Here is a 12,261-nt window from a genome sequence, read left to right on the forward strand (position 1 = left end):
CGCTCCACACACACACACACACGCACAGACAGACAGACAGACACACACACACACACACACACACGCACACACACACACACACCACACACCACGACCCTCGTCTCGATTCCCCCTCTATGTTAAAACATTTAGTCAAAACTTGACTAAATGTAAAAAGATGTGAACTTGTTGCCATTTTCTCGAAACAATGTGGCCATATTAAGCGGCGTTGTGGTCATATTAAGCGGCTTTTTCAATACATAACAAAGAAGGACAATTCCGGACCGGGTAAAATTGGTCATAATACGCGGCTGGTCATATTAACCGGCGACCACTGTATTTCGTTTTTGGAGTGTCGAGGGTTGGCAAACAATGTCATAGTTACATCACACATCTATATTTGTGAAGGGTGAATGCGATGAACCTTGGACGGACCTTATATACCAAGCGTGTGAACGTACAAAAAACCGTGACAGACAATACAGAGCAGATACTCTGACAATCTTATTCCGTATTCCGGGACGCCCCCCCCCCCCCCCCCCGTAACTTTTCAAAGGATATGAAGATTCTTTAACAAGATTTAAAGTTATAAGTGTGAACCGGCTTCTCTTTTTACACGGCGGCGTCGAGGTCTGGTTAAACTAGAAAAAAAATGTCAGTTTAAAAAAGAAAAGAATAAAAAATGTCAGTTTAAAAAAGAAAAGAATACAAAAAAGAGTTTACAAAAATTCATTCCATCTACTAATAATACCAAAATAGTCTGTGTGACTTACAATTTACACAACGAAAGGGAACATCTTAAAACAATAAGTTGTAAACAGGGAACCAGCAGTGTAGAAAATTCAGTCTACATACTGATTATCAAACACACTGAGCATCCCGTCGGAAAACTTGATAAACAAGGTCATCTTGATATCCGGAATCCGGTTTCTGGCTATAAACATATACGCGGTTGGACGGGACAACTGAAAAATCGAGCCAATCGAAGCGCGATAGCCCACTGTTTGACACGATTTCGCTGCGGTTGTCACCGCAGAAAGTGCGTCACAGGTAGAAAAACATCAACAAAAAAGGTATTAATTCTGGCGCGAACAGGTGTTACTTTCTTCAAAAATACTGGCAATTCACATCATTCCGCAGCTGGACCTTCATATGAACTTTTCGGGTGTCGGATGAAGTTTGCAATTGTTAACTCGTCTTTGAGGACTTGAAAGCGTACGGAAACAAATATGGAGAAGATGTTCAGCGTGTCTGGACTCATGTTGGTGAGTAATTCTGATCAGTTTCGATTAAACATGCCTTTTTCTTTCCAGTGGTACTTTTCTGGTGTTTCACAAAGTTTTGTCATTTGATTTTCTGTTTGAGGAAATATTTGTTTTTTTCTTCAAGCCTGCACACACAATGTCTTCACGTTTTTAATGTTCTCGCAGTTTGATTTTGTGTGTGTATAAAGCGTAATCAGTATAGAAGCCTAGAACTTTCTTTTAATGTCTCCTTATTTCAGTACAGATGGCACGGGGGAAAAAAACCACCTTCTCCCCTCGTGTTTTTACGAACCTTCTTTTCAATCTCCCCCTTTCCCTGTATTTCTGTATCCTCAGATAATGGAAAATCACGCCTATTTAAAGGCAAAGTGTTTTCCGTAAAAACTGTTCTGATAGCTATCTTTGATAGAGAATGCCCAGGCTTCTACACGTAAACCCTGTCTATAACGACCACGCAACATATGTGGTCGTTATGAACAGGTGGTCGCCATGGAAAGGTACATTTCGTGACATGGGAAACATCGTTGGGTATCTTTTTGAGCGGTCCGTAATGGGCAGGTGGTCGTCACGAAGAGGTGGTAGCGAAGACAGGTTAGACTGTACAGTCTAACCTGCCCTGGCTACTACCTCTTGATAACGACTACCTGTCGATAACGACTGATCACACAAAAAAGATCCCGACGAAAAGTTCTTTACTATATAATTGATCTTTCCACAACAACCACCTGTCTTTGACGACCACTTTTGGTTGGTCCCTTGGGTGGTCAGTCGTTATAGACTAGTTCCAATGTATAACTCTCTGCGACTGTTATCTTTCTTCAGCTTCTAGCATACCCTTGGACCTGGACGAGTGCACAGACATGTTCCTCGTCCTTACAATGTAGCGTCAACCAGTGTTGCAGAAATCCTGCAACTGGAGAAAATCTTGTCAACGCCAACTGGCCCGGTAAGCGAAATAATTTTTAAGTTCACACTTCCATGTTTGTTTATGGCAATTGTCAAATAAACTGATATCAAAACAACACCTCCGTGTGAATCAGCAAAACTGATGAGTGAAAAATTCCCACTGTTCACTGAAAGGAGTCAGTTTAATTTTTGGGTATATTTTGGTTTTGGGTATGTGTCCAAGTTGGAGGGATGGTCTTATTCCACATAAAAAAGACTGGCCAGATTTGAGATTATGGGCCGAATCGTTTACACGGTAAGGGCTGTGCTTTTAATGTTCAACATTCCTTGAACGGTTGTGAGAAAAGTGAAATGTTTTGAGTTCAGACTTCTTTGTATGGTTGCGAAGGGACCGAAATGTTTCAGGTTCAGACTTCCATGTACGGTAACAAAGTGATTACAATGTTTCAAGTAAAACTTCCCATGTTTGTTTACACGTTTCGTGTAAGAGTGCACAAGGTTTTGACGTTTGCGAGGTGAATGAAATGATTGAAGCTCGGACTTTCATTTAATGATTACAAAATGATTAAAATGTTTCAAGTTCAGGCATCCTCGCAAAGTTTGCCAGGTGGGTAAAATATTTAAAGCTTAGATTGTTTGGACTCAGAAATGTATATTTTCTGGCTTAGTCAGTGTCCATGTCGTGTTGAAATATGCATTAAAATGCAGGGCATATCCATGCATTCATATTTTGGATTTAATTTTTCTAGAAAAGTTCTGGAAGACAAATTATCAAAAGCATCTTACATATGACATTAACTCAAGTTGTTATAAAACTCAACAGGTGTACTTCTCTTAGCAACCAATGGAGCGTGTGTAAGCGGATCTGCTGGATACAGAGGGAAATGTGACAATATCTGTCAATGTCAGGAAGGTGATTAATCAATTTAAACTTTTCACACATGTACTCGTTGCTCGCACACGCCAAGACAAACAAACTGACAGTCAGCCAACCATATAGACAAACGCGCACGCGAAACTGAACACACACGCAGGCACGCACATTTAGACAACCGTCCAAAAGATTCTTTCTTGCCCTGCGTGCATGCTTCTGTCTCTCTGTCTGTCTCACTCTCTCTCCTGTGTGTGTGTGTGTGTGTGTGTGTGTGTGTGTGTGTGTGTGTGCATGTGTGTGTGTGTGTGTGTGTGCGTGCGTGCGTGTGTGTGTGTGTGTGTGTGTGTGTGTGTGTGTGTGTGTGTGTGTGTGTGACTATGCAAGTGCAAACACTTTGAAACACTTGTGGTCTTTACATAGACGAGCTGTTAAATTAATTCTTTTAAAAAATGCATCTCTCTCTACGTCTGATTATAAAAAATCAAAAAAATCTTTCTATCAAATTAAGATTTACCTATAACAAAGGTGCAATGATGCATAGAATTACGTCAGGGAATGCACCTACACTCATTGCCTCAAATTTCAAACTGAATAATTCAAGAAAACTAAACAAATTTATTACCCCAACCCCTAGAATTGACCTGTACAAGTCAAGTCTTTCTTATTCTGGCGCCCTATTGTGGAACTCCGTTCCTGATATAATTAAACTGCAAGTGAAGGAACTCTACATGCTGTTTCTCTTGGAAACAAGTACATAATTCTGTGATAATATTTCATCATTGCTTGATATTCATAATGCATTTTGAAATGTCTTTTTAATTGTTTGACATGTTAATTATGTAAATTGTATTGTAATTAACTTAACTTCTATTTCTTCTTGGTATTAATCGAGTTACCCTCAATGGGCGAGGGCCGGATGAAAAAAAGCATGTATACATTGCTTATTCTGTTACCCTCGATAAATAAAGTTCAATTCAATTCAATTCAATTCTATATCTCTATTATGTCTGTCTGTCTGTCTTGCCTGTCTGTCTGTCTGTCTGTCTGTCTCTGTCTGTCTGTGTCTGTCTGTCTGTCTGTCTGTCTCTCTCTCTCTCTCTTTTAAAAAGTTTTAAAAAATGTGTTAAAAACCACTTAATGTCTGAGTAGTTTAACGCCTTTTGATTTACCACACTTAGTATTACGTCAAAGATATGCTGTGCATTGTATATTCTGAACATATTTTTGTTGTACTATTGCTATATGTTCGATTGCTACCAGCTTGTATTTATAACTACCTGCATAGTATGCATTTGATTTTATGAATAACCACATACTGTATGTATGCTCTTTATGCCTCATCTTCATCATCATCATCATTATCATCATCATCATCGTCATCATCATCATCGTCATCTTTATTATCACGTGCTGAAATTGTCCGACCTCCTTTAGTTGGTTAACTTTTTAACTTTTTAATTTTGATTTTTTAATTATATAATTGTGTGTCTATGCGTCCCAAGGACAGATTGTAAGAAAAGGCGTAGCCTTAAATCTTAATCCTTGTTAAATAAAGTTCAATTCAATAAAGTTCAATTCTCTCTCTCTCTCTCTCTCTCTCTCTCTCTCTCTCTCTCTCTCTCTCTCTCTCTCTCTCTCTCTCTCTCTCTCTCTAACTGTATAATTTTCAAACGCAATTACACACAATTGATTCTCAATGCCGATGTTTTTTTCGGGCTGAAATAAAGATACCCAACCATCCAAGCTCGAGTCATGGACTAGAATCAGTGCTGTCCTTATCATTTATGACGTTGTTCCCACATTTGCATACAGGTCACGTGTGCTACCGACCAATCACCGGCGTTTGCTGCGCACCCAGCCGATGCTACACCGAGGCAGAGGTCGAGGAAGAACGTCAGCGATACAGATGCGGACCTCTTCCGAACCGTCGCAGGAGATCGCAGAGTCCCAGTCTGTTGGATTTTCTCAAGTGTCCACAAGAACAGCCTCATCAAGCCCAGAGCTTGGGGTAGGCGCAGGTCACGGAGTCGACTCAGTAAGACTGACGCTCCTTTACGCGGAGGTGACAGCGGGACTTTGTCAGTCAGTGACGCGTTCATGTAGGCCTGTTGACGTCGAAAAATAAACGGCCGCATAGGGCCAATTCTATTTGAACCTCAAAGTCGTCAGTAAATGAAAATAAACTGAATCGAAGCAAAAATAAAAATAAATTGAATCGAAGCAAAAATGAAAATAAACTTAATTGAAGCAAAACCTGATTCCTGATTTGATTGTACAGCCATGGCCGCGGTTAAACCCCGCCGGCTGTAGGCTACGTCTCTGTGTCTGTGCTGCGTGCGCTGTGCTTATGTGTTTCTGTTCGGCCGTGTGCGCATGTGTGTGATTGTGTGTACTTGTGTGTGTGTGAAGATCGTTAATGTTGCTATCTGTCTCTCGTTGTCACTCTGCACTTTAGTCGTTACATATGTATAATGGCTGTTTTGTCCGAGGTCTGAATGCGGCACAGACTGATTTGTCGACTGGCCCCGGCACTGACCTTGATACAAGCTCCTGTGGTTCCAACCAGCGGTTTAATTCACTATGATTTCTTTCAATCCTATCCAAAGCCCTATAAAATGCCATGCATTAAAAAGAAGTCTTTTCCCCCGGTGTAACACGAAAAGTTTACTCCACGAAAAAATTACTCCGGAGTAAATATTTCGTACGAAATTCTTACTCCGAGTACACTTTTCGTACGAGAAAAGAACTCCCCAAGGCACGAAAAAATTACTCCCTCCACGAAATTTTTACTGCCCATTTTTTACATTTAGTCAAGTTTTGTTTTACTTCCAGTAAAAATCTCGTACGCAAACTGAATGGGTGGGGGATGGGGGGGGGGGGGGGGGGGGTGCGAGGTTGGGAGGTTGGGAGGAGGGGGTTATGTGAACGAGCAAGAATACAAAACTAAAATCAGCAACTGGTCACGTATACTACAGGCACATGATAATGCCAATAAGTGATATCGCGCACACGAATGTCGCGCTACCCTCCGGCTTCCACCCCTTCCACCACCAAGACTAACAGGGAACAAGGGAGTAAACATTTCGTACACCTGGCATGGGAAGTTAAATTGCTTGTGTTGGGGTGAAGTAATTTATTCGTTATTTATTCGTCAGGGGAGTAACATTTTTGTACGAAATGTTCACTCGGAACTCACCTGTCTTGGGGAGTAACTTCTCGTGTAATGGGGGAGTGCTTTTTTCGTAAAGCGGGGAGTAACTTTTTCGTACGAAATGTTTACTCCGGAGTAAAAATCTCGTGGGAGTAATTTTCTCGTGTTACACCGGGTTGGACTAGCTCGACTTATCCTCTGCATCACAGAAACACGAAGCCGGACTATGGTTTGATAAGCAGTGAAGACTCAGGGGCGGATCAGTTGCTTTGTAAGGGGGGGGGGCACTTTGAATCGAAAGTGAATTGATGGGCGCGAAGCGCCCGAATTTGCTAGGGGGGTCCGGGGGCATGCCCACCCGGGAAAAAATGTTGCCCAAAGAAGCAAAATGGTGCCATCTGGTGCCATTTGAACTTAGAAATGGTCATAGAATCAGCATAGAAAAATCTTTTTTTCTTCTTCTTCTTTTTTTTCTCTTTTTTTTTCGGGGGGGGGGGGGGGCACGTGCCCCCTGTGCCCCCCCCCCCTCGTCCGCCCCTGAGACTGACCTTCATCTCACAATCCAGACATACGAGCAAAGTTATTTAACCAGTAACAAAGTAGAAGCGATACGAAAGACGATACGCTCAGGCATAACAGTGAAAACATCCTTTTACAAGAAGACCCCCCCCCCCCCTTCCCCCATTAACCTTTGCCGGATGCCGCTTTTGACTACACACTCCCGACGATGCGGGTTTGTCTGTACCCATACATTTGAAAGAGGGTTTTTACCGTTTATTCCTCTAACGACGATGCGGGTTTGTCTGAACCCATACATTTCAAAGAGTGTTTTTACTGTTTATTCCTCTAACGACGGGGTGGGTTCAGGGAAACCCACAGCGCTACTTCAGTGGGTGGATCGAGTTTCTCCCTTCACCGACTTCTTGCAGCGATGGCAGAATCCGGGTGTGAGCGCGAGTTGGAACTGGCACTTCAAGACATGAAGTAAGTCATTTATATGTGAATAAAACATATTTTATCAGATTGCTGAGGTCAATGTGTCAAAAGTTATATGTAGCTTAAAGAAAAAGGCTTGTATCTGTGTTGACGTGTCTGTGACGTCTACATTTTTGTGACATCAAACAAGAAAAGTGTTCCGAGTCCCGCCACGCTTTCTTCCCGGTGCAAGGTTAGATTCCGACCCCGACTTGCAAAATAGCCCCTACTTGGTAAAAACGGGATTTTAGAGGGAGGGGGTGGGTGGGTGGAGAGGGGTTATAATTGTGGGATGGTGGTAGAGACATTTATAAGAGCTTGTTTGTATGCATTTAACTTTGTTTTGTGCGCACATACACATGAACAGGTCCATGCTTTTGAATATTGTTGTGTTATATATGTGCGTGTACATGTGAAAGCATGCACATAATAGTGTACTAAAGACGTGTTCATGAGAAGTTCACAGGAGGATCGTTCTTGTGTGTGTGTGTGTGTGTGTGTGCCGTGTGTGTGTGTGCGCGCATGCATGTGTGGGTGGGTTCGTGCCAGCGTAAACGCGTGTGCGCAGATATACATGCATGACTATTTGATGCATGTTATCCCAGGGCATCATAATGACATTGGCTGCTGGTTACTTTTCAGCCTGGAAATGCCAAACGGTCTCCGGCATGTCCTGTTCCACACAGGGACATGCCGAAAAGATGTCTATAGATCGATGTGGGGGAGTTTGATGGTAAGTGTATATTTTATACCTTTTGTCGTGTTCTTATAATATTCAGAAGCGCACTGCATGCACGCACACAAACACATACAGACACGCACACACACACCATGCAAGTTACACACACACAAGGAATGCACCCACACATACGCCCACAACATACGCACAATACGTGTGTTTGCACATATTTCCTGCCTACGTGTTTTTTTCAAATAACGCGAAGGAAAAAAAACGCTTAACACAAAAGGAGATTTCACAATAATTGTTTTATGTGTTCCCACAAAAATCATGTGTTGTAAATAACCAACAAATAGAAGTAATGTACAACAGCAAACAATAATGGTCTCTTCAGATAATTTCATTACTTTCACTTTTTTCCTCTTTCAGTTCATTGGGAAATTGAAGACAGGCGGGGTCCGGACCCTGGTGTATCCGGAGGAAATCCGGGAGGCGGTGAGACGCCGTTTTGGTGACCGGCCTCCTCAAGCTGGGGCCTATGACCGCCAGTATGTTGACCAGGTAAAATATGTTGGAGTGTGAATGCTGTCACCTTCGTCACATTACCTGCAACAATTCTGTCATTCTATTTTTACTTTCAGTACCAATGTGTTAGCTCACCAACATACACACACCCAGGTTGCCAGGCTATCAGTTTACACACAGTGAAGTAACCTACAATCATTTAGAAAACGAAAAAGTGAAGTCTGTACTAACACAGTAAAGATGATACACTTCTTATAATGGTTCAGAGATGAAGGTTGTTCACCTTCAATGAAGTAAAATGAAATGTCATATTTTATTGCAGGGCTATCACGTCAGCCTGGAAGAACTGGTTGGGGCCAAATGGAGAGGGCCACCAAAGACATGCAAATTGTGCAATTAGTCACATTGGACATGAAAATTACAAATTGACAACAAAATGTATCTGTTTACTTTCTCATCTTGTGTGTGTGTGTGTGTGTGTGTGTGTGTGTGTGTGTGTGTGTGTGTGTGTGTGTGTGTGTGTGTGTGTGTTTTCTACTAATGCCTTTCCAATCGACTGACCCTTTCTTTTGAAATGTAACAAGCCATTGGCCCATATGAAGCTCTCATACCATTGCAGAAATGTGCAAAATGAAGTGATACAGGTGTTAGTCAAGTGGAATGTCAAACTGTCCTTTGGGCTTCTGCTTTTTTCTGGGCTTTCAGTTTAGGAAGTGGCCATTGCCTTGATGCAGACTGGGCAGACTTTGTGGGTGTGATCTTGGCAGATGAACTCATCACACTGACAGCACGTATGTTTTGTCTTTCGATCCAGTCTCCAGCTGCAGAACAGGCACCGCTTTATTTTAGAACCGGATGTGCTGGCATCTTGACTGGACGCTGGACGTTTTGATCCTGCCCTTTTAGACTTGGCCGCATCCTCTGCTGGTGGCAGCAGCGCTTTCATGGATGATGTTTTGCGCTGACGCTTCACCAAATCGTCACACTCAAGATGCTTGATGGCCTTCTCAGCTGCCTCATGAAGACTTCTAGGCATCGCCACTGATGTCATTCGCTGTTTCAATAGGGGATACATGAGCTGGTCACTGATGTTTTCAATGAAATCTGACCGCCCATCTTTTTTGGACAGAGGATGGGCAGGAAACCTGACACTCCAAACGCAACGAGCAGCAATAGTTGCCAAGTCAATGATGTTGAAAAACATGACCATTGGCCATCGCTTTGTTCTGCGTTTCACCGTGTAGGCGTGCGCCATCTTGTCAACAGTGTCCACTGCCCCCTTTGTTGCGTTGTAGAACAACACAATCTCCGGTTTCTTCTTTTGGTTTTCCGGTGTCCTATCCACAACGCCAGTGTCATGCATAGTACTGAGAAGAATGACACTCTTTCTGCGTTTGCTCTGGTAGTTGACGACAGTGGTTGCTCCATTGTAGGCAAACTCACTGTCGTACAACCCAAGATGCCTTCCTGTTTTGAAGGAATTTGGCAAGAACCGTTTGTTTCCTCTCACAGTACCTACCACAGTCAGGCCATTCTTGGACAGGGTCTCAGCTAGCTCCAAATCTGTAAAGTAGTTGTCACATGTGACATTTCTACCACTCTTGAAAAAAGGGGTGGCCAGCTCTGTGGCAATGTTGCGACCCAGGTTGACCTGCCTGTCTTGACCAAGTGGTCGACCCAGGTATGGGATGCCATACAAAGGAAAAGCGTTTTCAGCGTCAGCCACCCAAAACACTTTCATTCCATACCTGTCAGGTTTGGATGGCAGGTACTGGAGAAAACCACACCTGCCCCGGAATGGCACAAGCTGCTCATCAACTGTGAGCAGAGGGCCTGCGATGTAGTGACTGCTCAGAGCCTTCATGAAATCAGTCCACATATCGCGGAATGGGGCAAATTGATCTTTCTCTCTCCTCGCACTTCTGGTCGATTTGTCGTCAAATCGCATGTAGGTCATGAAGTTTTGGAATCTTCTGCGACTCATACATGCACGAACCATTCCAGAACCTTTGACAGAGTCCCAGATCTTTTCTGTCGACACCATGTTCTGTTTTCTAGCGCCCAGAAAAAGCAGAATCCCAATGACAGCTTGGCATTCCTCTCTATCAACGGGATCCCATGCCTCTTTCAGAACACGCCGACCTTCAATGTTGGTGAACTCTACAACATCTGATACAATTTTATCGGTTATAAAAAGACTGAAAGCATCATTGGGGGTATTTACATTTTGACAACCCAGAAGCTTACTGGGGGGCATCTTGAAAATATTTCTGGGTGCCGTTTTGGCCGTCTTGGAAATAGTTGGTGCAGAACACCACTCGGTTCCATCTTTGGCAGTCTCAGAACTTGCTTCTGGCACTTGCTCATCTCCTTCCATCAGTTCAGCCTCAGATTGATCTGGGGAACTGTCACCTTCTGGTGGCAGAGGGCCCTCCTCGTCGCTGGTCTCATCATCTCCACTTTGAGGTTCCTGGTGTCCAGCATCATGTGAGACTACTGGTGTTGTCTCAGTCAACATCGCTGAAACAAATATTGTTTACCAAAATGCAACACCTCACACTTGTCAGATATATGCATCACACACACACGCATGCACGCACACACACACACATGGTCATCTGCTTGCTTGTATACACACAAGTATAAGACAAAAGCAAGCACACGAGCACGCATGCACACACACGCACACGTCCAAGCATAATATAATGCACACATAACACTACTAATATCTGTCCAGATTTGCCGTAACGGCCCTCACTAGGCATACCCCAAATGCATAAATATAGACACATTCTCATCTTACCCGAGTCCACATGAAAATCGTCTCCGTTGGCTGTCCGAAGAGCGTCAAAGATATTTGGTCGCTCCATTTCACCTGTAACAGTGCCAACCGCAATACCACTTGTTAGTAACCTGGAGAGAAAAACTAAACCCAAACATATGTGACCCTCCACCACGAAATGAGTCGCATGTCACCTCGCGCGGTTCTGCGCTAGGCTTGATATAAGTCCGGAGAGTGTATGGTAACAGTGTGAGGGTCACCTTAGTCACAGGCGTATAACTCAAACAGTTTCCGCTCTTTTCTAAAACGGTTTTCACCACTGGATAGAGCATAACAAACTCTTTAGGAAAATGTAAAAATATGAAAATCATGCAAAGGTGACATGCGACTCATTCCGTGGTGGAGGGTCACATATAGGCATAGTTGTTTTGTGACTACATGGGCGGCGTAAACTGACAATGGAAAAAAACAAAAACAAAAAAAGGGGGGAGGGGGGTGTATCGTGGTCATTTGCAAATAATCAAATGACGTAGTTACTATTATAATCAGTATGAGATTGGATCGGCTTGCACGCACTTTCGCTTTTTTTCTCTTCAAAAACTGTGTGTGTGTTTGTGGGCGCGCTCGCGCGCGCGCGCGTGTGTGTGTGTGTGTGTGTGTGTGTGTGTGTGTGTGTGTGAAAGACATAGCGAAACTGAAAGAACGTGAGAGAGATGACCCCGGGAGATGGGCCTGGGGTAAAACTGAGGAGGGATTATCTTCAAGGTGGGCACCGCTTGTTTCGCGAGAAGCATCACACACTGCGACCTATCCCATGAATGACTCCACTCTTCTTCCCGGTGGGAATATTATAGCCTAGTTTATACTGTCCCGCACGCTTGATAAAGACCATTATTAGCGCACAGATTGCACACACACACACACACACACACACACACACACACACAAGGATTACTTTGAATAATGAATACGTGAATAGTTCTCTAGTGGATTGTCATAAAAAGTACAACTTACCAAGTAGATCTAGTTCTCCGCTTGTTTCAACTTCAAGTCAGTGCACAGATTGCACACACACAAGGATTACTTTGAATAATGAATACGTGAATAGTTCTCTAGTGGATTGTC

The 12,261-nt window shown here is 43.2% G+C and overlaps 3 protein-coding genes across 3 annotated transcripts; 2 read left to right on the plus strand and 1 right to left on the minus strand.

Moving 5' to 3' along the window:
• The first annotated feature begins 1,069 nt into the window (after window positions 1–1,069).
• On the plus strand, window positions 1,070–5,277 carry LOC138982189 (uncharacterized). The gene is made up of 4 exons (XM_070355415.1): window positions 1,070–1,244; window positions 2,067–2,190; window positions 2,974–3,063; window positions 4,837–5,277. The coding sequence occupies exons 1-4, from the start codon at window positions 1,209–1,211 to the stop codon at window positions 5,034–5,036; spliced, it is 450 nt and encodes a 149-aa protein (XP_070211516.1). The 5' UTR covers window positions 1,070–1,208; the 3' UTR covers window positions 5,037–5,277.
• Window positions 5,278–6,865: 1,588 nt separating this feature from the next.
• On the plus strand, window positions 6,866–8,795 carry LOC138982191 (uncharacterized). Its single transcript, XM_070355417.1, has 4 exons — window positions 6,866–7,159; window positions 7,793–7,883; window positions 8,259–8,390; window positions 8,677–8,795. The coding sequence occupies exons 1-4, from the start codon at window positions 7,107–7,109 to the stop codon at window positions 8,752–8,754; spliced, it is 354 nt and encodes a 117-aa protein (XP_070211518.1). The 5' UTR covers window positions 6,866–7,106; the 3' UTR covers window positions 8,755–8,795.
• Window positions 8,119–11,286, minus strand: LOC138982190 (uncharacterized). Its single transcript, XM_070355416.1, has 3 exons — window positions 11,158–11,286; window positions 10,579–10,874; window positions 8,119–8,435 (listed from the first exon to the last, which is right to left on the minus strand). The coding sequence occupies exons 1-3, from the start codon at window positions 11,222–11,224 to the stop codon at window positions 8,427–8,429; spliced, it is 372 nt and encodes a 123-aa protein (XP_070211517.1). The 5' UTR covers window positions 11,225–11,286; the 3' UTR covers window positions 8,119–8,426.
• Between the last annotated feature and the right edge of the window lie 975 nt (window positions 11,287–12,261).

Source organism: Littorina saxatilis, linkage group LG12 (assembly GCF_037325665.1).
Source record: "Littorina saxatilis isolate snail1 linkage group LG12, US_GU_Lsax_2.0, whole genome shotgun sequence".
Classification (NCBI taxonomy): domain Eukaryota; kingdom Metazoa; phylum Mollusca; class Gastropoda; order Littorinimorpha; family Littorinidae; genus Littorina; species Littorina saxatilis.